This window comes from Hordeum vulgare, chromosome 3H (assembly GCF_904849725.1).
Source record: "Hordeum vulgare subsp. vulgare chromosome 3H, MorexV3_pseudomolecules_assembly, whole genome shotgun sequence".
Lineage (NCBI taxonomy): Eukaryota > Viridiplantae > Streptophyta > Magnoliopsida > Poales > Poaceae > Hordeum > Hordeum vulgare.
Genome location: NC_058520.1, coordinates 591487920 through 591514580, shown reverse-complemented (window position 1 = coordinate 591514580; position 26661 = coordinate 591487920). Strand labels below are relative to the sequence as shown.

The 26661-nt window shown below is 44.4% G+C and overlaps 1 protein-coding gene, 1 long non-coding RNA gene and 1 pseudogene across 13 annotated transcripts; 2 read left to right on the top strand and 1 right to left on the bottom strand.

Moving 5' to 3' along the window:
• Window positions 1-7976: 7976 nt before the first annotated feature.
• LOC123445423 lies at window positions 7977-12414 on the top strand. Of its 5 annotated transcripts, none has more exons than XM_045122410.1 (7): window positions 7977-8185; window positions 9046-10565; window positions 10657-10926; window positions 11065-11145; window positions 11720-11828; window positions 11949-12015; window positions 12105-12414. In XM_045122410.1, exons 2-7 carry the CDS (start codon window positions 9102-9104, stop codon window positions 12130-12132), a joined length of 2019 nt encoding a protein of 672 aa, XP_044978345.1. In that variant the 5' UTR covers window positions 7977-8185; window positions 9046-9101; the 3' UTR covers window positions 12133-12414. The 5 variants fall into 5 exon arrangements, 1 of the variants encoding a protein (XP_044978345.1); XR_006631092.1 differs by lacking the exons at window positions 11949-12015; window positions 12105-12414 and adding exons at window positions 11262-11328; window positions 11411-11489 and having other exon boundaries at window positions 8151-8185; window positions 11720-11808; XR_006631093.1 differs by lacking the exons at window positions 11949-12015; window positions 12105-12414 and adding exons at window positions 11262-11328; window positions 11408-11489 and having other exon boundaries at window positions 8151-8185; window positions 11720-11808.
• Window positions 12415-17164: 4750 nt separating this feature from the next.
• Window positions 17165-22469, bottom strand: LOC123445422. 8 transcript variants are annotated; one of them, XR_006631085.1, is made up of 10 exons: window positions 21948-22469; window positions 21274-21363; window positions 21048-21143; window positions 20470-20569; window positions 20303-20389; window positions 19552-19615; window positions 19090-19225; window positions 18718-18970; window positions 18279-18447; window positions 17165-17548 (listed from the first exon to the last, which is right to left on the bottom strand). It is a non-coding gene; the product is annotated as an uncharacterized LOC123445422 (long non-coding RNA). The 8 variants fall into 8 exon arrangements; XR_006631083.1 differs by lacking the exon at window positions 20303-20389 and having other exon boundaries at window positions 21948-22070; window positions 22172-22469; XR_006631086.1 differs by lacking the exon at window positions 20303-20389 and having other exon boundaries at window positions 21948-22070; window positions 22269-22469.
• Window positions 22470-22948: 479 nt separating this feature from the next.
• LOC123445420 lies at window positions 22949-25615 on the top strand (annotated as a pseudogene).
• Window positions 25616-26661: the final 1046 nt, after the last annotated feature.

The following is a 26661-nucleotide window of genomic DNA, read 5'->3' as shown; positions in this document are numbered from 1 at the left end:
TTGACACATAAAGTGCTCGCGAACACCATTGATGCAATGGACCAGTTGTTTGTGGCTTGTAATTTTCTGAAAAAGTAGCATACGTTGTGAAATGGATGTAGAAACATCTCAATGCTACTGATTTTTTTATGTGGTAAGGGCATCTTCAACGTCGACTCTCAAAGCCGACTCCCAAAGCACCCATAACCGTCCGGGCCACATGGTCCGGACGTGTTGTGCCATCCAACATGGGCATGTATCGGTCCGCTCCATGGTCCGAACACATTTTTTCTCGTAAATACGAGACAAACTAGTTGGAGGGGTGGAAGGTTGCTGGTGTCCGTAACGTTGGCACGTCCGCTTCTAATTGCCCTCGCCCACCATTGCCCCCTTCCCTCGCCCATGCACGCTTCCCGTTTAAAACAGTCAGGGCCGCTCGAGAGCGTTAGTGTTGCATTCATGCCTGGCCAGAGCGGATGAGATCTCTCACTGATGTCAGCATTTAAGCGACGCTCCGACCGACTCTCCACATTCAAACGGCACATGTACCTCTACCTCCCTCCATTAAAGGTACGGGGTTGCCGTGGAACCTACTCCAGCGCCACCCGTCCGTCCATCTGCAGCGCATCATTAACCACACCATCGCGGCCCATTGCCATCCGTCCGCTATAAAACTCTAGCCCGGTCATAGTCGCAGTCGTCCTCCTCCGACCCCTTTCCCCTCTTCGAACCGCACCATCACGGCCTCCTCGTGCTCCAAAGCCCTTGGGGACACCCTCTCATTGGAGGAAAATGAGATAACCACCATTGCTACTGGCTGGCAGGCCGGCCAGCAGACGGAGGCCGATGATGCCCCAATGGAGGATGAGCCGGCGCCGCCCTCCTCGTAGGTGCTTGCCGGCCTCACCCTTTGGGAAGCCCATGCACACTACACGGACATGCTGCGGGAGGAGCAGGAGGCCAAGTTCCGACAGGCACAGACCGACCATGCCTACAACCTCGACCTCCTTGAGGTGGGGGAGCAGGAGGCACTGGTCGAGTCCTACCGCGCGCTCCATCCACGAGATCAGCCACGGCCACTAGTTGTACCGCCTGCATCAGGAAGAATTTGCGGCCTGCTACATGTATTTCTACAAGGCAATGTATGAGGTGTGAGGCAAGCGATACGATGAGGAGGACATCACGAGCTCCGCCCCACCGCCATGAACATGAAGTCGGCACCTCCGCAGCCTCTGCCGACAGCGAGGAAGAGTATTGCATGGTAGGTCTGTTGCAAATATGCCCTAGAGGCAATGATAAATAGTTATTATTATATTTCCTGTTTAAAGATAATCGTTTATTATCCATGCTATAATTGTATTGAATGAAAACATAGATACATGTGTGGATAAATAGACATAACAATGTCCCTAGCAAGCCTCTAGTTGGCTAGCCAGTTGATCAAGGATAGTCAAGGTTTTCTGACTATGTGCAAAGTGTTGTTGCTTGATAAGTGGATCACATCATTAAAGGAATCATGTGATGGACTAGACCCAAACTATAAACGTAGCATATTGATCGTGTCATTTTATTGCTATTGTTTTCTGGGTGTCAAGTATTTGTTTCTATAACCATGAGATCATATAACCCACTGGCACCGGAGGGATGCCTTGTGTGCATCAAACGTCACAACGTAACTGGGTGACTATAAAGGTGCTCTACACGTATCTCTGAAGGTGTCCGTTGGGTTAGTATGGATCAAGACTGAGATTTGTCACTCCGTGTGACGGAGAGGTATCTCGGTGCCCACTCGGTAATACAACATCACACACAAGCCTTGCAAGCAACGTGACTAAGTGTAAGTCACGTGATCTTGTATTACGGAACGAGAAAAGAGACTTGCCAGTAACGAGATTGAAATAGGTATGCGGATACCGACGATCGTATCTCGGGCAAGTAACATACCGAAGGACAAAGGGAATGACATACGGGATTGCCTGAATCCTTGACACTGAGGTTCAACCGATAAGTTATTCAGAGAATATGTAGGATGCAATATGGGCATCCAGGTCCCGCTATTGGATATTGACCGAGGGGTACCTCGGGGCATGTCTGCATAGTTCTCGAACCCGCAGGGTCTGCACACTTAAGGTTCGGCAATGTTTTAGTATAGTTGAGTTATATGTGTGGTTACCGAATGTTGTTCGGAGTCTCGGATGAGATCACGGACGTCACGAGGGTTTCCGGAATGGTCTGGAGACGAAGATTGATATATAGGATGACCTCATTTGATTACCGAAAAGTTTTCGGGCATTACCGGGAATGTACCGGGAGTGACGAATGGGTTCCGGATGTTCACCCGGGGGGGGGGGGAGGGCAGCCCACCCGGGGGAAGCCCATAGGCCTTAGGGGTGCCGCACCAGACCTTAGTGGGCTGGTGGGACAGCCCAAGAGGCCCTATGCACAGGAGATAAGAAATCAAAGAAAAAAAAAGGTGGAAAGGAAGGGAAGGACTCCACCTTCCAATCCTAGTTGGACTAGGATTGGAGGTGGACTCCTCCACCTCCTTGGCCGGCGGGCTCTTGGGGTCTTGGACCCCAAGGCAAGCCTCCCACCCCTCCTCCTATATATAGTGAAGGTCTAGGGCTGATTTGAGACAACTTTTGCCACGGCAGCCCGACCACAAAACATCACGGTTTTTCCTCTAGATCGTATTTCTGCGGAGCTCGGGCGGAACCCTGTAGGAGTAGATCCTTCACCACCACCGGAGCGCCGTCACGCTGCCGGAGAACTCATCTACTTCTCCGTCTTGCTTGCTGGATCAAGAAGGCCGAGATCATCGTCGAGCTGTACGTGTGCTGAACTCGGAGGTGCCGTCCGTTCGGCACTAGATTGAGCGGATCGTGGGACGGATCGCGGGATGGTTCGTGGGACGGTTCGCAGGGCGGATCGAGGGACGTGAGGACGTTCCACTACATCAATCGCGTTTCTTAACGCTTCCTGTTGTGCGATCTACAAGGATACGTAGATCCAAATCTCCTCTCGTAGATGGACATCACCATGATAGGTCTTCGTGCGCGTAGGAAATTTTTTGTTTCCCATGTGACGTTCCCCAACAAGGTCAGCGCTGCTTTGGCCCCAATAAGGCCACCGCTCTTCCCCTTCTATTGAAGCCAAGCTTGGTGGGTTGAACATCGTCAGCCGATTAGCCGCTTGGTGGCAACGTGGAGGTGGGCAATTTCACTTCTTGGGGTCTGGAGGTGGAAATTACTGAAGAGAAGTGGGAGAGTGTCGAGGCGGAACTGGGGAAGGCAAAGGCAATAGTTGGAGCTTCAGTTCTTGGGGTCGGATCATGGCCGGACATGGGGAATGGGTGCCGACAATCATTTATAGTTGGTTTAGAGTAGGGTTTAGTCCGTTTTATATGGAAAATGTATTGAATATTGTCTGGTTGATTTGAAAAAATTGCAAAATGTAATGAATTTCGTGTGATTTATATGAAATCCGGAGTCTTTGCATGAATTTCGTCTATTTAGTTCATATAGTGGTTGAAATATATGCGAGTAGTGTTGGATGGACGGCTCCCGCATCCATGTGTGTGGACTGATCCTCTCCTTTCCACGGATGGATGTCAGATCAAATTTGTGGGTCTGTGTTGGAGATGGCCTAAGGGAGCACGATATTTCAGGTGAAATCATGCATCTAAAGGATGATTCAACTATCAATAAAACAAGAAAAATGCATATCACATCTGGGGGGGGGGGGATTATTCACATATAGAGCCCATTGTTTTATCTTACTTCTAAAATATATATAATCAATCCATGTAGTTTCGGAATCAGAATCTAGATTTTACACTGCAAGAAATGGGAATGCTATATAGTTTCATATCTGTGGCCCATGCATTGATCACCATTTAGAGCAAACCAGGAGAAAATTTAACAACCTATTAGAGATTTTATTTTTTCTTGACAGTGTATTTCGGTATCAACACAAAACCATTAAGCATATAAGGAAAACAAGGAACATATACGAAACCTTCGTGGTGAAAATATTGATTTCAAAATTTGGTGAGCTGATATGACTCAAATTTATCTATAATTTATTATTGTTTCTTGCTATTATCAGTCCAATTTTACATACTATTGCCAATAATTTGTAATATTTTTATTTAGGCTAACCTATTAATCCACTGTCAAAGGTCACTTCCTATTTTCTATTTTTTTAGAAGTATAGTGGAAAGTTCATAGAGCTGGAATGCGCTGAAATTTTTTGTGGAAAATATAAAAACTTTTTTGGCCAATGAATCAACGCAAGGCGGTGCCCAAGGGCCCCAAATGGACTTGGGGTATGACCAAGGCACATGCCTCTTTTGGTGGTCGTGTGGAGGCTCTGGAGGTCGGTTGATGCTCTTCTTTGGTCGAAAGAAAGCTAATTTCTAGAGAGAAAAAATCTACAGAAAAAACGAAGTTGCGGATCTCTTGATGTTTAAGAAATAGTGCTCGGCCGTAGTAATAGTACTGAAAAACAAAGAAATAGAGAGAGAAGAGATCCAATCTCGAAGGGGCTCTCACCACGCCAAAAGCAAAGGAGGACAAGGACCAGAATGGTAAACCTCTCCCCATCTAGCAGAGAGGCCATGGAAGTAAGAAAAGGAGAGGAGCCTCTCTCCCCTTGTTCCCGGTGCTGCCAGAGTGCCGCCGGCGAACCATCACTCGGGCAATCATCTTTATCAACGCCGTCGCCTTGACTGACATCTCCATCACCTTCCTCCCTCTCTATTCGGCGGTCCACTCTCTTATAACACACTGTAATACCCTACTTGAACATCGTGTTTAATTCTATGGATTGTTATCCAATTGTTTTTTTCATTTGCTTTACGTTTGAGTAGACTATTGTTGTCATATTGGTAATTGTGAATTGATATGATTGTTTTGAGTTGCATGCAGGTGGTTATGTTATTATCCTATGGTGCCCATCATATGAGCATGTGAGTGGATAATGCCTTAGGTTTAGTAGTATGTTGATAAGTCTATACACAGGTCGACCGAAGTGACAGATATTGCCGAGTCTGGGTGTAGAAATTGATGCATATGGAATTGATGGGGACTATTTTATCTTAATGCTATGGTTGAGTTTACTTTAATCAACTTGTTATTAGTTGCATATTATTACTAATCGTTCCTATCATAAGAACGTATCATTCCAAGTAGTACGAATAGTATGCTAGCAAAGGCCTCTCCCGCATATAAAACTGCAATGGTGATAATCAGTTTAGTAACTTAGTTGATTGTCTAGGGACAATTCCACACACCATACCACCACTATTCCACACTCACTTCTTGTATTATATTGTGTTATAATGTATTTTTACTTAGGTAGCACCTAACTTTTATTTCTACCTTCTTTAGTATCTAGTAATTATATCCTATTTTTACGTTTTTTAGTATCTAGTAAACCTATCCTTTTATACCCGCAACGTAAATTCATTTCGTGTTTCTAGATAAAACAAACGTTTCGTGCATGTAGAATTGTATTAGTGGGAGATAGAACCTGAGCCAATACCAATCCTACCGCTAGTTCCTTGTGGGTTTGACACTTCATACTTACCACCTCTAACATTAGAAAGTGCTATGGCAATTCCTTTCACTTGAGGATTATTAAAAACCCTAATCCTAATACTAAGCATAGTGGATAAAATGTCATGGGGTCAGGGAAGAGTCGATACGAGCCTTATAGTGTGCAAGCACATCAACAAGGTGAGAGTTCTGCGATATGCACCTCCATGACAGTGGTGTTACCTCCATAATTTTCTATTTTTCTTCTACCATTGCATCAACCAAGCACTATCGTGGGGCTGCGCCTACTATTTGTAGGGCCCTGCAGAAGAGGGCTGGGTTGAAAAAAGAACTCTAATAGCAGGCCGCTAAGCAAGGTGACCTAGGTGTAAGTCAAAGAAAGAGCAGGTGTTGTCCTTCAGTGATTTGCACTACGCCTGATGATGTTTCCTTTCTAGTTCAAAAATATGCATCCACCTACCGTGTTATTGCAGATCTTGATGCTTCTACTGGCTTAGCATGTATTGGGTGATTTATCTGCATGAATTTGCAAGAGGGATATATATCCTACTTTCTCGTGAACAATCTTAAGCATTTGTGTTGAACACGTTCCATTCCCAATGTGACAATTTCTACTTCTTATTTTTCTTTGCGTTCTTGAGTTACGACATAGATAGATGAAGATTCACAGAACAATTTGCTAAGTCGGGTGCACAAAATGATCTTGTTTGTCGACAAGTGACTGTGGGGGTAGCTTAAAATGTGTGGTTTCACCAAGGTATAAGATATGGATGGATATTATTAAGAAAATGCTGTCTCTTTTCTGTACTTATTATATCGTATATGCAAAGACCATATATCTAAGCAACTTATTATTCAGATCTCTTTTCTTCTAGATGTTAGTTTGGATTTTATATGAATGGATATCTAATGCGGTCAACAACCTTCTATGGTCTACGCGTGACTTGCCTTTATAAAGGTTGCTTTGCCTCTGCATTATTGTTCTTGTGGCCTCCTAAATATACCAGTGCTAGTGGCTAAGAGAGGGGGAGGAGGGAGGGAGAGAGAAAGAGCAAGTTCAGATGGGCTAGGGGTACGAATGAGAGGCATACAGAAACAGTTCATCTCGGAGAAGTAGTCCGAATGTAGCAACATTCGAGCTGTCCGTTAATGACGTACGGGCAACCCTAGAACGCTAAGTCATCGATCTTACAGTTGCCTGATGATCGGCTCATCTCTGGTTCGTTCACACCTTTCGGTGATGTTGGTTCAGTGAAAAGAGACGCCTTTGTCTACTAAAAAGGCTTCCATGACGACTGCATCAATCTTAAAATGATGTACCAACTAAGCTTTTTGGAGGTGTTTATGGAGATATGGTTTGTGTGTGTTCATAGAAGACGATTGTATGTGCGTAATTTTTTTAAGGTGTGATGAAGTCTTAAGAAAAGAATTCTTTTGATGTAAATGAAAAGACTCAATACACATTACAAACAAAAACCATATACAATAAAAATGTAGGCATTTTTCAAAAGGAAAACAACCTAAAACATACCGATAATGAAGCATTCAACAACGTCTAGAAGACCCAGGCAATGACAATGCCCTACCCTCATTTTGGAAATCTTTCTTAATTTCTGAAAAATGAGAAATTACCACTTCCCCCTTTTTTTTTGGATTTCCTAGCTTCTTCCCCTTTCTTTCCATCTTCCGGCTATCTCGACAGAACTGCGTTGGTTGCACTTCTTATTAGCTTGTATGTACAATCATCTAAAAACAAAAACTTATGCGTATACGGTACACTAGATCATGGAGAATTAACTAAAGAAAAATAGCTATCCAACAAAATGGCCACAATTAGTCCTCTGGTTCGGACCCTAGGGAATTAGTCTGGTGAAGCCGCCGCTTGCTGCCTACGCTGGAGCCTCTGCCGCTGCCGAAACTGTCGGTGGAGCCGCTGCTCCAGTCATCGATCGCCCGTCTGGTCCTCGCGACCTGGCCTGCCGTCTCCGTCGCGCTGGTCTGTATGGAGTTCGCCGCGTGTGTGCGTGTGTGTCGTGTGTGTGGGCGCCCAATTGAATCGAACGCGTGTGGTTGATCTCCACCGGCTACTGGCCTAGGTAGATGCGTCGGCCCATCAGACCAGCGCTGGATACGGTCGAACAAAACAGCCGATGTCCGATCGATAGATGCATACATATAAAAATTTGTCTAGAATCAAGGTATAGCTCTCCGACAGTGAGTGTGTGTGACAATTATTTGCATCAAGTCTTTATTTTCCTCATAGTAGAAAAAGCTCCACCAAAGACATTTTCGAGGCACCATCATTTTTCGCTCCAAAAGGAAAACCAAAAAATAAAAGAAAAAACAAGGAGAGCGCGATGCTTTTGGCTTCTCCAGCACACTTCCCCCCCCCCCCCCCCCCCCCCCCGAGCGCGCGGGCTTTCCCTCCATCCCTCCCCTCCACCCCCGCCGCTGCGGCCGCCCCGGACCTCGGCGCCGCCGCCGACGCCGCGACCCCGACCCCGTCCGCGCTCCGACCCCACCGTCCCCGCGCCCCTCCGCATCTCACGCGCGTCGCCGGCGCCCCCCTCACCGGGGCATCGCGTACCCTGCTGCCGCGACCCCGCCCCGCCCCGCCCCGCCGCAGCCGCCGGCCGTCGGGCTCCGAGGTACGAGGCTGTTCTGCATCCGACGACCGGTTACATCCTACCGCCGTCCGCGATCTCTGGGCGCGCGCCGCGCCGCACCGGTCTCCGGGTTCGCGGCCTCTGCTAGCTGCCGTCGAGGAATTTCGTGTCGCTGGCTCATACTACGGCCAAGTCGCCATGCTCCTCATCACTGTCCGATTCGAGTTCGGGAGTAGATGCTAGTTCGATGCACTCCCTACGCTCCGGATGTCTGATCCGCGCCGTGGAGAAGGACTGATGTTGCTGTGCTTTAGAGCAAACAGCGCGCACGCAACTGATTGCAGTACCGTTTACCAATATCAATAAGCTTTCAGTCATTGTGATGCATATTCAAAGGGATCTTAGTGGTAGCCTAAACGATCCGAAATCCGCATTATAGATGCAAACTGTGTATGCGTTTACATCTGTGCGAACGCTGTCTAATCTGAACCTGACATTTTCTAATCCTTGATAGTGGCTATCAACCGCTGGTCACCTCAAAATTATGTTTATTCACAAGCTCTGCTTGCAGTTGCCTGTATTGCCCTCACTCTCAGTATCCCTGAACAACTCATTTACATTCCTCGTGATCTTACATTCTCTGTACGTGCATTTGGGCGTGTCTATACTGATTGGATACTTTGGCATCCGAAATGTGTTTTGGCCGTCGTTCATTCAGTGCTGCTGTAGCATTCACATTTGGGTGTCTCTATATGAATATGAGCTGCATGTACCTTGGCAACCGAAGTATTTTATTACCATTCTAATCAATTTAGTCTGAGAAACATTCGTTACCAGTTCCATTCCCTTGTTATTTTGAAAGTTTCGCTCTCAGACAATGATATATGTTCTGTTGGTAACAGGGACCACACTTTCAACGTTACAAGTTCATTCCAGGCGCTTGCTTACAGCACGAGCAATGACTGCTGCAAGGGAGCGTGCAAGGTTGGAGTACCTTAATTCGCAGGAGCCAGGAGATGCATCACAGGCCAGTGCTTTTCATGTTGTGGACAGGCTGCTAGCAGAAGATGGTATGGAAGCTTCTCAGACAATAACCATTGAGCAGGCAAGCGTGATAAAGTCACCATCCACTTTAGGCTCAAAAGTAGCTCAGTGCTTGGCTAAAAGGGTTGGCAACAGTTACCCACTTGGGAAGGAAGCTGTTTTTGACTGGTTGGATGCTGCCAACCTTGATGATTGCATCAGCGGTAACGTTTCCAGGGAAAATCCAAGAGTTAATGTCAAAAATCAAACATCAGTTGGTGCTATGCTAGACTGTATTGATGAGGACCTGGGCATGAACTGTATTAAGAAACCAGAACCAGTTGGTGCTACCGATGATTCATATGCAGAATATCATATTGGGCCAAATACTCAAATGGCAGCTGAAGCGATGGAAGCACTGTTCAATGGACCAACTATCCGATCTGATGTCAGGGAGCATGAACACCTGGAAAACACTTTGGGAAAAGAAAACAAAGTGGATGCGATTTGCTCAGTAAACTCGCTAGTTCAAAAGCAAAAGCTATCCTGCTTACCTCAGAGCTCAGGGGGAATGACATCGCAACTCAAGGTAGACCACATAGAAACACCAAATGGTGAAAGTTCAATCCCTTTGATGAATTGTCCCAGTAAGTCAAAAACATGGAGGAATGCAAAACAAATGACAGGAAAAGCAAAAAGAAGCATGGCGAGTGGGGTTTCAAGAGGAGCCATAAATGATGAGGTGTCATACGTAATCATGGGATCTGATGGAGAGGGTTCAAATAGGCATTGTTTATTAGGTAAAGATGATGTAATCCACCCTAAAAGAAAGAGAACATATACATTTACCTCAGGAAGCTCAAAAGTTGGGTTCAAGAAACCTACCAGATCAAATGCAGACAGAGCCAAAACTACAAAAGTAACAGAGTCACCAAGAGCAAAATCAGCAAGCATATTTGATTCTGGTACCATAAAAGGCATGAAAGTGACCCACAAGTCTTCTTCAGCTAATCTTGAAGCATCAGCTACAACAACTCGCAGCAGGGTAAAACGAATTCAGAAAGAAACTTCGGATACCAGTCAGCTTGAAAGAACATATACCGCTGAACTGAAAAAACAATCAACATCTGAACAGAAAGGGAGTGACTCTTGTTTGACGAGTAGAGTACCACTGGGAGAGCTAAGTAGCACAGAGCCCCAATCTAAGAAACATACATCAAAGAAGCCACTGAAAAGAGGCCTTCTGAAATCACCAGCTTCCAGAGAGCTTGCTAGACTTACTTGGAATGAAGCATCTCCAGTTCTGCAATCAAGCAGGCGAAGAAAGAGAACTATGGGCACAGTCCGTGTTCTGTTCAGCCAAAGCATGGACAGCGAAACCATCAAAGATCAAACAAAGGTAGGTCATTTCATCATCTGCATATACTATACACAAGTAACTGAAGATAGCTTGATGTTCCTCACCTTCTCAATTTTTTGGACATTGACAGATATTGATGCACTTCAGATTACCAGTGGCAACAACTATTTCAAAGGCTACACACTTTGTTGCTGAAAAGTTTGCTCGTACAATGAACATGCTAGAAGCAATGGCCATGGGCATACCTGTAGTCACACCATCATGGCTTGAATGCTGTGGAGAAGCAAGGTGCTTCATTGATGAGAAAAAATACATAATGAGGGATACAAAGAAGGAAAAGGAGCTACGCTTCAGCATGTCCGTCTCACTAAGCCAAGCCTGCAAAAAGCCACTGTTAGAGGTTAGTGTCTAATTTTTGAGCATTGAAATTTCTGAACAAAATAGGAAAAAATAAATAGTGGCAGAGGACAATTGTATGCAATCATAATGTCTTGGAAAATTTGTTGTGATATTCATTTATCCCCGAAATCCATTGTAGGGTAGAAGAGTACTAATCACGCGAAATGCTAAGCCTAGCAAGGAGCTTCTGACATGTTTAGTAGTGGCAGCTGGTGGCAAGGTATGCAACTGGTTATCCTACCTCCTTATCTTTCAAAGAAATTGGTTATCATACGACTATCCATGACAATGTCCATTTTCTTTTGGTAGTGATCCACATCATGTTGTGCATTGCAGTAAAATATATATACCCTTTATTGGATTCATTTCTTAGTGTCAGTTGGCTTCTCAACTGTCTTCCACTGTGAGTTTAATGTTCTGAATAGGTATATTATGTTCTAATTTCTGGATCTGATGAATTGTCCAAATGACTAATTTTGTAGCAGTTTGTGGCATGTTATGTAAATTGCACTAAAAATTCTGACACCTTGTGATTGCAATGCAGACCAAAAAGAAATCTGTAAGGTACAAAGTGCAGTCCTGTATCTTTTACTTGGAAGATTTCTTTGTTACCTATTGCATTCTGTTTTCTTGATTTAGTTCTTTCTTCTTGATGTGCACTTGTGTTGCGATAAATTGAACAATAGTCAGTTTTTTTCCACTGCTGTCATGGATACAATTGAAGGACTTCTAGACATCATTATTGTTCTTTATTAACTTGCTTTTATGCTGATTATGTCTTGCTGGCTTGTCAGCTGTTGCAGAGGGTCACAGTGTCTATGATGAAGAATAAGAATTTTGAAGGAGGCTTTGTAATCTCTTGTGAACAAGACTGCAACATCTGCTTACCGTTCATTAAGAATGGTATATTTACCAATACACTGGCGCCACATGCCTTTCGTTCTTGAAAATATTTCTTCTGTGCTTTCTTCATCTCTCGAGTTTATGGATCAATTCTGTAATTCGTTGTTGCCGTTGTTGCAGGTTTGGGAGTATTTGACTCGGAGCTTTTGCTGAATGGTATTGTCATCCAGAAGCTAGAGTTTGAAAGGTATGCTGCCCTGGTGCTCCTGTGATCCTAGTATAGTTTCTCTTTTATGAAGAGCGAACTGAACTGAACATCTGCTGTTTGCATTGCAGGTATCGCCTTTTCCGTGACAAAATGTGAAGCTTCTGCGAGGTCCAGGCCGCTAACCTGCAATATAATGAACACTTCATCCCATGAATATGATCCGCACGCTCCAGTAGTTACTGATGTGATCCCGTGAACACACTTCCTTTTGCAAGTAGAAGCGAAACTCAACCTGTTGGCACAATCATGAGATGTGCCGTTACTTGAACGGCACATGTTGTGAATTATGCTTGATGCTTTCCACGTAGCTTGGATCTTGTAAGGATTTGATTACGTGGTGAACATTTTAATCATGAAGCAGCAAGGGATGTTTTTTTCCTTCTTTTTCGTTTTGCAAGGGAGACACGCAAGCACAATGCACACACCGTGCAAGCGATGACCACACATAGCTGTACGAAGCAACCAAGCACCAAGTGTTCCCCAATTCATTTCTCTTGACTCACCAGTGTCATTCAGGAGGTGTCTCATATACTTTCACTGGGTGCAGACAACATTATTGGTTTGGGGCACACAATTGTTTTTGACTTGATTGGAGTGCTTGTATATATGGATCGGAAGGTGTGAGGCGTCACTTTTTGATAGGTACTCTGTTGATGGTATGGTCGTAATTCGGTGCTCGTAGCTCGTTCATCCACCAACCTTATCAACGCTGGCCTGCCTCCTCTTAAAAAAGAGGCACTCCACTGGTGCTTCTACCTTGAATGAGGATGGAGTTGAGGAAGTGTAGAGAACAATGCATGTCGATTACAGCAGTTGGATGTTGCAATCTATTGGGAATGTGAGGCTTTGAGGAACACACCGCCCTGGTGCTACCGGCGGCATGGTATCTCCCGTTGGTGCATTGCATATCATAAAAGAACCAAATGAGCAAGTTGTTTGGTTGTTGGAGGAGGTTGGCGAGCTATGCCTCCATGAAAGCGTATGTCACGGGTTTAGACTTGAGGAGAAGAAAAAGAAAACACACGTTACAATGTACTGAGATTCAACATAGATAAGGTACGAATAGCCAAGTATATCAATATATGCTTCCAAAAAAAACATTTTTACCAGGTTAATCTCTAAGGCCATGTCTCTGCTCATCAAACAAGTTGTAGGTATTTCTTTCCAACACTATCGATCATGCAATGCGACAATTGTTTTTGGGTAAACACACATCCAAATAATCAGTAAATGTATTGTATATACAAGTGTACAAATTAACTGGACTGAATATTATCAGTGGCTACTAACCTTGGGTTAACCACACCAGTGTCCTGGTTTGGTCCTCTACCGGCGATCGCTACTGGCGAGTTACGATTCATTTAGTAAATACTTCTACGTGCTCCTGTATTTACTTATGTGATACCGTGAACATGTTCTTCTTTTGCTAAACGTTTAAAAAAGTAAACGAACGAAAAGAAGTACAAAACTCGCCGGTGCAACCAATGTCACACATGAAAGGAGCCCTTGTCACCAAAAGGGGAGGTGCGACAGACCTTTGTAAGAGCATCTCTAGCAAATCCCGTATAATGCCCTGACTCGTAAAATAACCGTCAAAATACTGGTCCGCGCAAAAAAAAAGTTGTCAGATCAGACCCCGCAAACGCGCTTGACCTGTAAATATTTTCTTGGGGCGTGGCAAAATTCAAACACCAACTCGCGAAAACGCAGGTTCTTTCCTCGCCCCGTCGATGCCCTGTATATAACGGGAGCGGTTGGCGGGGTGGGCGGGAGGGGGGCATTTCTGCTCGTGCTTTTCCCCACCCACCGCCGTCGGGCCGCCGTCTACGATTCCGACCGTACCAACTGTCGGGATCACGTCGGCGGGCCGCCACACGCCTCAGATTGACCTCCACCACTCCCTCCTGCCTCGGCCGGCCGGAAAGTTGCAGATCGGCGGCTGTTGGTCGCGGCCGTCGGATTTGGTGTTTTCGGCCACCGGCGGCTGCGCCAAGCCATGGGTTGGCCGGGGAGCACCCCACACAGCCTCGACAAAGCCCCAACACCGCATGCCGGTACTGGTTTGTCCTCTAGCCGCCGTCGTTGGTTTGCCGGCAAGGACTCGGCCAGCCGGCGCCCTTGAAGAAAATAAAAAAAAACAAAGAAATGTGTTTTCATGTCTGAAATTGAAATGCAAATTACTGATTTACGGGCCGGTTCATAGAATTGCACCAAAAACATTGACACCTTGTGATTGCAATGCAGACTAAAAAGAAATCTGTAAGGTACAAAGTGCAGTCCTGTATCTTTTACTTGGAAGATTTTTTTGTTACCTGTTGCATTCTGTTTTCTTGATTTAGTTCTTTCTTCTTTTGATGTGCACTTGTGTTGCGATAAATTGAACAATAGTCAGTTTTTTTCCACTGCTGTCATGGATACAATTGAAGGACTTCTAGACATCATTATTGTTTTTTATTAACTTGCTTTTATGCTGATTATGTCATGCTGGATTGTCAGCTGTTGCAGAGGGTCACAGTGTCTATGATGAAGAATAAGAATTTTGAAGGAGCCTTTGTAATCTCTTGTGAACAAGACTGTAACATCTGCTTACCGTTCATTAAGAATGGTATATTTACCAATACACTGGCGCCACATGCCTTTTGTTCTTGAAAATATTTCTTCTGTGCTTTCTTCATCTCTCGAGTTTATGGATCAATTCTGTAATTCGTTGTGGCCGTTGTTGCAGGTTTGGGAGTATTTGACTCGGAGCTTTTGCTGAATGCTATTGTGGTCCAGAAGCTAGAGTTTGAAAGGTATGCTGCCCTGGTGCTCCTGTGATCCTAGTATAGTTTCTCTTTTATGAAGAGCGAACTGAACTGAACATCTGCTGTTTGCATTGCAGGTATCGCCTTTTCCGTGAAAAAATGTGAAGCTTCTGCGAGGTCCAGGCCGCTAACCTGCAATATAATGAACACTTCATCCCGTGAATATGATCCGCACGGTCCAGTAGTTACTGATGTGATCCCGTGAATACACTTCCTTTTGCAAGTAGAAGCGAAACTCAACCTGTTGGCACAATCATGAGATGTGCCATTACTTGAACGGCACATGTTGTGAATTATGCTTGATGCTTTCCGCGTAGCTTGGATCTTGTAAGGATTTGATTACGTGGTGAACATTTTGATCATGAAGCAGCAAGGGGTGTTTTTTTTTTCCTTCTTTTTCATTTTGCAAGGGAGACACGCAAGCACAATGCACACACCGTGCAAGCGATGATCACACAATAGATCCGTCGCCGCCACCAGCTGCCGCGGCTATCCTGCTCCACCGCTACCTACTCCGCCACGGGTGGGGCGCCCTCCACCTGCTTGACGCGTGGCGTGGTCTCCTTCCGTGCGCCCGGCCGGAGCGCTGATAGGTGGGGGTTGGTGCACACAGAGGAAGTACGAGGGTGAACCTAGGGCGAGCGGCGGCGACCCCGGAGTATTTGGCGAGGCGGGCATCGGGCCGGAGATCTGCCGCATCAATGATTGGGTTCCCGAGGGGTAAGTCACGCCTCCTATTTAGATTGAACTTAGTTGTGCATTTCAACAGTCGATTCGAGTTGCTTTGCCCGGTTAGTTTAGCTAATGGTGTGTTGATTGCGTCTCTGTTTTTCATCGGTTAGGATGGAGTTGCGGTTTGCTTTCTTGGTGCACATTGGAAGGGACCGGTACATGTTGAATGCAAAGAATAAGAAGAAATTCCAAGGAGGTTTCGATTATCGGTTGCCAATGGCTTGTAATTGGAGTTCCAGACAATTTGGTGAGGTAATTTTTAGCCAATATCCTTGGGGTTTGCTTGATGAAGTGGAATACAAATACTACGATGGGGAAAAGAAATGGGTGACAATTAGTAATGATGAAGAGTTAGCTACCATGTTTGCTAGGCATGAAGAGAATTTTCATGTGAGGCTGCAAATTGATGTGCTTGAGCAGGTATTTGGACCTAGGATGGCGGGTGCACCTTCTCGGGCAGAACCAAGTCATCGTAATGGCATCTCTAGCAAGAACAGTTCAGTTAGTGCACGGCGACGTGGTGGCTCGACAAGCGTGGGCACCGGCAGTAGGGTCCCCCTTGAAGCAGAGCCTGATGCCTACAATTCTGGGGTTGATAAAGAGAAGCTATATTATGATGTTATTCAGAATTTACGACGGGCACCTCGGACTGAAAAGCAAGATGAGGTTGACAATGAAGTCCGTGTGGATGATGACGTGGTGGGTGAGGATGAAGACCTTGCAGCTGTTGAATGGGACCCTTTGAACCCTCATATGGAAGAAGGTACTGTTTTGCATCCATGAGTGAGTGTAGAAATGCACCTGTGACATACTGCATCAAGATAGAACGTACTTTCAAAGTTGACAAGAGCAATCAAGTACGTTACAGAGTGCACTATCCGACTAAGGGTTGTCCATGGAGGATGCTCGCATCTAAAAAATGAAATAACACGAATGTTCAGGTCAAAGTGAACCCTTTTAAGCACACATGCCAGGAATTAACCCCTAAGAAGGATACAATCAGTAGAGCTAAGTCAAGATGGATGGCAGAAGAAGTAAAGAAGTGGGTGAAAGAAAACCAGCAAGTGGGTCCAAAGAAATTACAGAAGAACATCAAAGACAAGTTGAAGATGGATTTACCATACATGAGGTTATTCAATGATAAACAACATGCTATGGATTCTATTTATGGTAATTGGCAGGAAAGTTTTCAATTGTTGTATTTCTCTTATAAAAGACGCTGGGTTCATAGTCACGACGAAGCCATCCACGTCGCCCCCTATAGCGCTACTAGTACACGGGCACGTGCAACGCACGTGTAGACTAACGAACATTTTTTGGTCGCCCATATTTGATGTAAAGATTTCTTACTCAACTTTCAAGTTAGGTAATGTGTACAAATGATTTTTAGTACGTCATCAAATAACAAATGTCATTTATCTAATTTGTGTTGCACCTGGAACAACCATAGTGCAAGTATCCACAAATTTTGATTCGGGCTTGTTAGACATGACAGAACATCAACACTAAGGGTTATGTTCTTTTATAGGGATAGGGAAACATGAGTAGAATAGTAATCGTGCACATACAATGCACCTTTGCAAGGATAAAGATAAATAAATTGAACTTCTAACTTGATTTGTCAAATTTGTATCGATTTGTCAATTTTGTCGATACAATGGTACAAATGTACAATAAAAAGGCGAGTTCATACAACATCCCTTAGGATTCTCTTCATCTTCTTTGTAAAAAAAATCATGGTTGGTCGCGTGGATATGTTATACCGTAAGCCTAAACATTGACAGGTACAATTTATAGTAATTAAAGACCTTATCCATGAGCTCTCCGGATTGAACGAAGTTTTCATAGTTCTTGTACTGTTCCAACCTAGCTTTTCTGTAATCCTTCCTGGTAATTTGTAACTTTTCCCATGGTATACCTTGTATACCCTTTCCTGCCCTTGCTTCAGCTGCTGATGTGTCAGTCATCCTAGTGAGCTGTAGAAAATAGTCAAATATCAATACACTTTAGCTTAATACTCAGATATTTTTATATAAGCACGGAAAAGGGCAAAGAAATAACACATAGTTTTTTTAAGAAATTATTTGTCCTTACTAAGCTACATCAGTCGAAATTTATTCAACCATGCCGTGGTCTTGATGATTAGATAGAGTCAGGTACAGCCACATAAACCGATCTCATGCATACGCCAAAACATGGCGGTCCCATGTGCTGCTTTCAATTCAGCAGGTGAATAATCAACACGGCTAAGACATAGGTCCTTTTTTTCTAGCAGAAAGCCATGTTTTATGCTCTTTGGTCTTAGCTGAATGAGAACATCAACCTCGCTGGATAAATTATGTGCCATGTGAAGTTTCAAGTCTGCTTATGCTCGAGTACAAAACAAGGCCTTAGTAATCACCTCAGACCAAAATGATGCTAGTAGTTTGGAGTCCAGGATTCAATTCATCTTAAACATAAACTATTGTTATAGAGCAACACAACAGAATCAATTTAGCTTTAGAATGTTGGGAGAGAAATGAACTTGTGGACACCGAGCCATGTCATATTCATTTCTTCTCGGATCATAGAAAATGGAGTAGCTTCATACAAGAATGAGAGTGTCGAACAATTCAGTCTCGATAGGCCAAAACCACAACACCACAAAATCCTGATAGGCCAAACCCCACAGAGGAATAGAGAGGAGATATTAATTGAGAGAACTACCTGATGCACTTGTTGAAGCATATTTCCTAGCGTCCGTGCCTTCTGCTGATGATCGCAACCGTTCGCAGCTGCACCACCAAGCTGCTCATCGTCCTCGGCAATCTTGGACCGAAACCCCACTGTCTTTTCTGGATTCAGGGATTGGAGGCAAGGACAATAGGATGGGCTCCTGTGCCAGGTAGAAATATAAATTAGGGATGCATACCTAAACAGTGCCTATAAGTAACACTTAGTCAGTCTCTTTAGAATTCATCCACAAGATTCATATGAAAATGTCATGGACTGCAAAAACAATAGTATGGAAATTTTTCTGGCTCTACTGCTGTTAATCAAAAGAACCACTATTATGCCAATATGCAGCAACAAATCAATTACCGCGGTCACTTGTTATTCATAAAAATAATAATATAAGCATCTATTGGTTTAGATCCATACTTACGTGAAGTCGTGACCTCAGTCTGAAGCTCACTTGCCACGATTTAAGCGACAAATGCCCGAAAATTTCATTCGACTCTAAACCATGACATATAACAAAAAAACAATGAAACTGTTACTGAAACTCATTACACACCTGAAAGCTTTTAAATTTCAGAAAAAATGTAACAAGTAACATCAGATATTGACAAAATGCTCGTCGAATCCCCCTCATTGTTGTGGAGATTTTGCCGCCAAGATTGAACCCTGGGAGGCTGCTGTCATTGCACACATGAACATATAATCCGGGGATGTCATACTACTATCCAGATCAACATATATAACAAATTATATGCACCATAATCTCCAACTGAGAGATCATTTCTCATGAACACACCTTGCATATAACTAATATCGCAATGGAAATCTGGAGCAGAAAAGGTTGCAACACTTGGATTATGTGTTCTCTTCCCTTGAATGGGCTCCGGCGTCGCTGGAGCAACAACCCTACATCTCCGGCATCCTTCCCCATTCTACAACAATAAACAAAAATATTAGGCTAGAAATAATGCAACTGGCCTCATATCCACACAGTGACTGCTATCATCACGGTGCGGGTGTTTGCCCTAAATTAGTGAGAGCAAACCGCTGAATCTTTAGGCGATTACATCCATGTGGGCACTACCATGAATTAGAGAAAATCACTCCCTGAGTGAATTACCAAAATTTTCTATTATATATATGAGAATGCTTGCACTTTCAATAATAATTATGAACAACTACATGCCTTCGTGATCGGCCGATCTAGATAAATGGGCGAAAAATGAAAAAGGTATCTCATTCTCATCCATCTACCTACCTATCTGAAATTTTGAAATCAGCCTCCGCGGTGAGCTTCTCCTGCTCGCTGTCCAGAGGAAGACCTACAGTATCATAGAAACGGTCTTGATTATTACTGGAAATGAATTTTATTACTCGAAACAATCTTGATTGAAGTTAGTAATGACAACTACTGTTAACAGTGATGGAATCTTGTGCCAATATTATAGGTAAGCTCAACTTATAAAAACCTAATGTTCTTAAAAGAACAAAAAATAATGATTGTAAATGATCTGAACGCTCCGACACAAGCAAGTAATTTACAAAATAATTTGTTAGCTCCCATCTACTTGTGAGTTCACGCAGCTTACCTCGGGTTGCAAATATTGTATAAAAGTCAAGCATAACATGCATAATTTGCATACAGTGCCATATTGTATAAAAGTCAAGCATAACATGCATAATTTGCATACAGTGCCATAGGAAGGCATAAAAGTGAAATTATAGAATCGCCCATGCCATTCCCATACAGAAAAACAGTGGATAGGAAGTATCGGTAAAATACAGATCATCTGTCCAGAAAATCTAGAACATTTTATTGAAAGAGTGAACATATTGGTAGAACACAAGATAAACTGAAATGTAATTTGATTGACAGTGAAATTATAGTTCATTAGAATTTTCAGACTTATAATGGACTTGACATATATCAAGTTTCTCAGAAACAATTACATTATGAGTTACTGACCTTCATCATATTCTCCGAAACAATTACATTATGAGTTACTGACCTTCATCATATATCCCAAACGTCCAAACGGTTCTTTATATATATATATACTGCTGTACCTCACTTGCTTATTGCTGCTACAATGTTTCTGATAAAATTATTTTCTCAGTTTTTTATAAACTGGAGAAGGTTTGTTGTGTCTATCATGAGTCCTGACAAATAACAAACCTCTCACATACTATTGATAGTATGGTATACTGATGATGTTTCAGGTCTTCAGGATGTCGTAAAACGTGGATGGCCGATTTCTTTTCTTCAGGCAGAGCTCCTGAAAGCAGGGGAAAATAAGGTGACGTTTTTAATTCATGATGAGGGTCCAGAAGGAGACAAAGACGGTACAAAAGACTTGATGAAAATAATGCTCACACTCATAATGGTGATGATGGCACTGAATAGTGATTTTCAGATTCTGTAGGCATGACAAATTTACGATATTTCATAAATTACTATTTCTCCCCTAACATTTTTATCTGCTTTAGCATATTTCCCATTAAAAATTACTCAAAGTAATCTGCAGCTAAGTGTACTTATGTCGCAATATAAATAAATGCCCGTAAACAACATAGTGGTGTAAATAAAGTCTCCCCGATGCCTAATGCTAACGGATCAAAATTGGCGAATGTTCAGAGATTCACTTGGTTCATACAGAATGCAGCCTTAAAAAACACATGGACTCTTATTAAATAAATGAGCACATTCTCAGATGGCAAACCGCAGATACAGAACATTTATGATGAATGCAGTACCTCTACTGCCGAAGCCACGCTCAATAAGCTAGCCTCGCCCCACGGACGGCCTATCAGTTGCAAGCCGATAGGAAGGCCTTGCTTGTCATGACCAACCTGAGTACAGGACAGAGGAGTAGCAGCACATATTAGCAATTAATACTCTCCCTGCATGTTTTTGAGCTATATAGTAACAAAATCCTGAATGTTCCTACAATTATTGCTAACTAAAAGATACGATTAATACTCGTCATGAGTTGTGACACCACACTTAGAGGAACAGTAATGGCAGGCAAGCCAAGAAGGTTCCCGGCAAAAATGAATTGCATCAGCTTGGCTGCAATAAAGAGATTGAATCAGGATCAGAAAAGGTGTAATTGATCTGATTAGAACAAAGTACCGACAATTGTACTTGGCAGGTTGGCGTCAAAACAGGCATTAATATGGTTTGCTTATCAAACTGCTAAACTAACACAACTCGTGTACTTCCACATTGCATAGCTACTTTATATTGTTGGATTCCAAATAGGAAGAAATGCCCCTTATATATCTGATTCCAACAAAGTTCTAAATAGCTTGTGATATTCTGTTATATCTTTGTGCGCTCCCACTGCAAAAGCATGATATCCATGATATAAATAAGGCAATAGCTATGACAGCTGAGCCATAGTTTGGTGGAAAATTCTGAAACCATGGCATGACATCTTGAACTTGCATCATATCTTTTACCTTTGAATCAAATTCTGCTGTTGTGAAATTCCAGTGATGCAGCACCAAATTCAGTTAAGTCAAATTCAGTGGCTTCACATGGCAAGTGACCATGGTCAGCTTACTCACATGTGCGATGATCTACCTCACGAGTAACACACAGATGCTTCAAACAAAACAAAATGTGAACAATGTTGTCTGTTTGATCACGACCTTGTTGACGAGGTAATCTTTGATCTTTGTTAAGCACGACAGAGCCGAGGACCGGCGTCTCGAGAACCCACGCGAACATCTTCACTCGAAGCCCGTCCACCCGAGGAGCTGAAGAACATACTCCTGAACATTTTGGCATTTTGTTCAGATAAGAATAAAGAAGAAAGATTCAAAGGAAGCACGGAAATCGCATTTTGGCATTCGAAATGCGAGTATCAAATCACCTTTGACGTTGGGACTGATGTAGTGCTTGGGTAAACACCCCCATTCAAGAAATTTAGAACAGCTGGAGTACTTATTATTATGCGAGTATCAAATCACCTTTGACGTTGGGACTGATGTAGTGCTCGGGTAAACACCCCCATTCAAGAAATATAGAACAGCCGAGTACTTACTATTCTGACAATGGGATAACAAATGTCACTGATCACAATTCACCACCCAGCAGCTCATCCTCACTTGGGCCTCCCAGCAAGCATGAAGGCCTTGAACACAACCCTCCACGGGCTCGAACGCGAGCCATAGTTTGGCGGGGGAGGAGGCGCGTGGGCGGCGCGGCGCGGCGAGCGGGGCTGAGCGGCGCGAGCAGGCCAGCGGCGGGGGAGCGGGGGCGAGCGGCGCGGCGAGTGGGGCGAGCGGGGGGGAGCTGGGGCGAGCGGCGCAGCGCGGCCGCGGCGAGCGGACCGAGCGGGGGGAGCGGGTGCGAGCGTGCGAGCGAGGGATCGAGGGCTTAACGGCGTTTTTAGACGTGGGTGGGCAATTAGCGCTAACGAAAATGGTTAGTTCCGTTAACAACGTTTTTGAACCGTTGATTACATGATTAGACGGCTGAGATGGCGAGTTGGATCTGCCCTCTCGTTATTAGTGAAGATGAATAGTGTTGGCACCGGCCTGCCACCGCCTGTAAATTTCGTGCTCCGCCAGGGGCATTTTCGTCATTTCATGCGTGGGCGTATAAAAGCCAGCCCCCTCCCTCCTCCCTCCATCCCTCGTCCGCCGCCACCCTCCCTCCCATTCTTCTTCCTCTCCTCCCATCCGCCTCTCCGACCCGCGGGACCAGATCCGCTCGCCAACGCGCCGCCAACGCCAGCTCGAGAAACGAGTCGGGGCTGCCGCGTGCACCGCCAGCTCGACGTCTCTCACGAACCCTAGCCGCCTCACTCTCTTCCCCCTTCTCCTCACGCGTCAGCTGCGGGCGCGGACGAGCTTCCCCGGCGGCCGCGGCTCTCTTGCGTCCGTCCCGGCGGGGCCGGCGACCTGCAGCCAAAGGGTTACGGCGGCGGCGCTTGATTCCCTGTATGAGAGAGAGAGGATGAGAGGGAGAGAGAGGAGGGAGAAAGAGAGAGGAAAGAGGAGATGTAGGTGTGTTGGCTGGTGGGAGAGGGTCATCGGCCGCCGACGAGGTCGGGCGGGGCCTGGCGGTAGGCGGCGCCTCGATTCGCTCCTGGATCTGGAGCTACGAGGAGGCTGGGGCTCGGGCTGATGCACGGGAGGCTGCTCCGCCTCTTCCTCGCTCAGTAAGAAGAGCATGGCCAGCGAGACCAGTACACGACGACACGAACGGTGCTCGGCGTTCTCGTGCTGCGCGTGGACTCGCACATCTACTTCGCCAACTCCGGCTACCTGCGCGAGTGGATCACCCGTTGGATCGACGATGAGAGGCGAACGGACCAGCGGCAAGGGCGAGACCGGCGTATGTCGTCCTTGACATGGGTGGTAAGTTACAACAATGTGTTCTGAAACAATGCCTACATCTGAACACTTCGAACAAAACATCTCTGAAACTTGTTCTTTATACACGCGACAGTTGGCAGCATTGACACTAGCAGGACGAGCATGCTGGATGAGCTCAAGAAGACCCTGAACAGGAGAGCAATTCAAGTGAGAAGAGAGAAAAAAAAATTGCCGTGCGTGCTTTGTCATGAACAATGGCTGATTTCTTCATTGTTTCAGATCGTGTTGGCGAACCCGGGGAGCGAGATCATGAAGAAGCTGGACAACTCCAGGGTGCTGGAGCTCATCGGCCACGAGTGGATCTTCCCGACGGTGGGCGAGTCCGTGGCAGAGTGCGACTTCGTGCTGCACTCCCACAAGCCGGGCATGGTGGTTGACAATGCCATGCGCGAGAACATGGTCTGATTAGGTATGACCTGAGTTGAGTTGCCAAGCAGCAATGCAAGCCGATATCTATATTTCAAGTCCAAGCTTTCAATGCGTCTTCTGTCTTAAGAAGAGATGAAGAAAACAATGCCGACGTGTTGGTTGTGCTACTGAATTTTGTACAAGTCCAAGCTTTCAATGCGTTTTTTGTCTTAAGAAGAGATGAATAACTGCCTATGTTGACATTTAGAGTTGACCTGCCTATGTTTTTTTAATGGGAACGATAGAGAATAACTTCACGTACCTGCACATCAGAATACATACCTATTAGGTTGCAGCACAATGTCGGCTGATTGCAACGTCCTCTGTTTTATCTAAGTTTTGGTGGCGAGGGAGCCCTAGAATGTGCCAGTGCGGATATTTGGTGGCGGGATGCCATGCTGCGGCTCGGTCCTGCGTGCTTCCATGTGCTAATTGGTCTCTGGAATCTCACAATATGAGTGTGGATGGATGGGCCTCCGCGTCTGGGGCAGTACCAAGGGGGATTGGGGTGGCTCTGAATGGACTATATGGGTGTGCTTGTTTGTGGAATGCTCTACCTGGGTCGAGTGATTGGCACCGAAGTGAAATTTAAGTTGGAGGGCTGATGGATTAGACTATCTATCTGGAACATTTGGCTTGTTTGACATTTCCTAGGAACTCTATAGAAGTTTTACCAGCTCTGAGATTTTACATAGTGATGACTCACGATTAAGATTATTATTGTGAAAAAGAACTTGCTTCATGTTATTATGTACAGTGGTACAACCTTCACATAAGAAGCTCGACACTAGAGGCAAGGTCCATCTCTTCCAACAATCTTAGCCAGCCCGGTTTACTTGTTTTGATATATGATTGTTTTATGGAATTACAGGGTCTGACGAAACACCATCAAGAGATAGCTGAATATTTCAACCGAAGGGGTGTGTCTTTAATTTTCCTTTTGCACAGCCGGGTCTCCAACCCATCCGGTATACCAACTCCTCCCGGCCCCGTTTTCAATTTTCCTGTAAAATCCATGCTTTGGTTTATGCTTACTTGTTGGTGGTCGATATAGATGCAGATGGAGACGCACAAGTTCACGGATTGGCCAATGAGATATGTAGATTGAGAAAATATGACCTTTCAGATAAATGATGTGCATAATTTGGACCAGTGGCATGATGCATTTTAGTCCTGCTGATTTCCCCTTCATGTAGCCTGAACTGTGGTGTGTGCAATGTGCATCTCACCTTCTGTTGGTATTGGCTGTAGATGCAGAAAACGGAAGATCTGCTTCCTTTTTCTGTGTGGAGACGGGCTCCTACAGTAAATGTCTAAATGAAAGCTACACTAGATCCGCTTCACTTCAGTTCTTTTTGCTAATTATTGAGGCTTCCTTGGTAGTGTAGATTCAAGGAAAAATTATAAAATGTATGCATTCTCCACTTTTTTGTATTTATATGTTTTGACTGTTGGGTTAACTCAGTTGCAGCTATAACAAGTAATTATTTGAGAACCCATTATAAGAACAGTTACTTTCTGTTGAATTACTGGGCTAAATATGCTCCTTGCTAAATTACCAGCTTGAAAAGATCATCGATGCTAATTTAACCGAGGTTGATTGGGAACGTTCCTTCTATTTGAATTTAATCGCTCACACGCCATATACTGCCAGTGGCATTGAGCAGGTATGTTTCTGTGGCACTTCTGCTGTGATCTAACAAGCTTTGTATGCATGTGTGATTACTGAAGCAACCACCTTTTGTCTCATATGGATCAAGCCAGTATCTTTGCCTTTTTGGCTTTGCTCTGAATAAGATATGTACAGTCTTTAGATTGTCAGTACTTGACAGTCTAAACATATTGGGTACAACCTGCAGTCTACTTTTGATTCCATGAAATGTATTTTTACAGTAGAAAAACAGAAATCTAATTACAATGCTATTAGTGCTAGAGTGACAATTCTCATTACATTACTAAATATAACTAGGAGGTCAGTCATACCGTGATGTACATATTTCACTATCAACATTTGAACCTTCTTAATGGAAGAGCATGCTACATTATATGATATCTACAATGCACTCAAGTAGATCCTTTCTCCTACCAGTATTTTCAGGTCCACTACACTAAAGAAAACCTGCAAACTACATTGACCTAGATGGTGATACACTCAAGGTCAAGCTCGCGGACAGCGATTTGCGCCCCAATTGTCGCATCATGTTAGGAACAGACAAGAGGGCCACCATAACCACCAACTGGTCAAAATTCCGCTATCATGCAAATATCCGTGAAGGAGATATCTGCGCCTTTCATTTCGAGGTCACCGCAAAGCGCAACCTGGTTCTCATCGTTCATCGCCTTTAGATCGACCATCAACAGCGACACAAGTCATAAGTAAATATAATATATCGCTCTAAGAACTTACAATTAGGCTCTGTCACAGGATGAACCCTTCCTCTACTTTTGGATGATGCCGTATGTTGCTTTTCAACAACTGTCACTTATGCTCTATGTAACCTCTGCTGTTCTTACTCATGTGCTTCACATCCACCTATGAATATTGTGACATCCTCGACTTTTGCTACAGTAG

Bases quoted from the DNA above. Each gene is read 5' to 3' on its own strand.
- LOC123445423 (XM_045122410.1), top strand. From the start codon at position 9,102: ATGACTGCTGCAAGGGAGCGTGCAAGGTTGGAGTACCTTAATTCGCAG. The intron at 10,566-10,656 runs GTAGGTCATTTC...GGACATTGACAG, and splicing joins CCATCAAAGATCAAACAAAG to ATATTGATGCACTTCAGATT. The intron at 11,146-11,719 runs GTATGCAACTGG...CTGGCTTGTCAG, and splicing joins TAGTGGCAGCTGGTGGCAAG to CTGTTGCAGAGGGTCACAGT.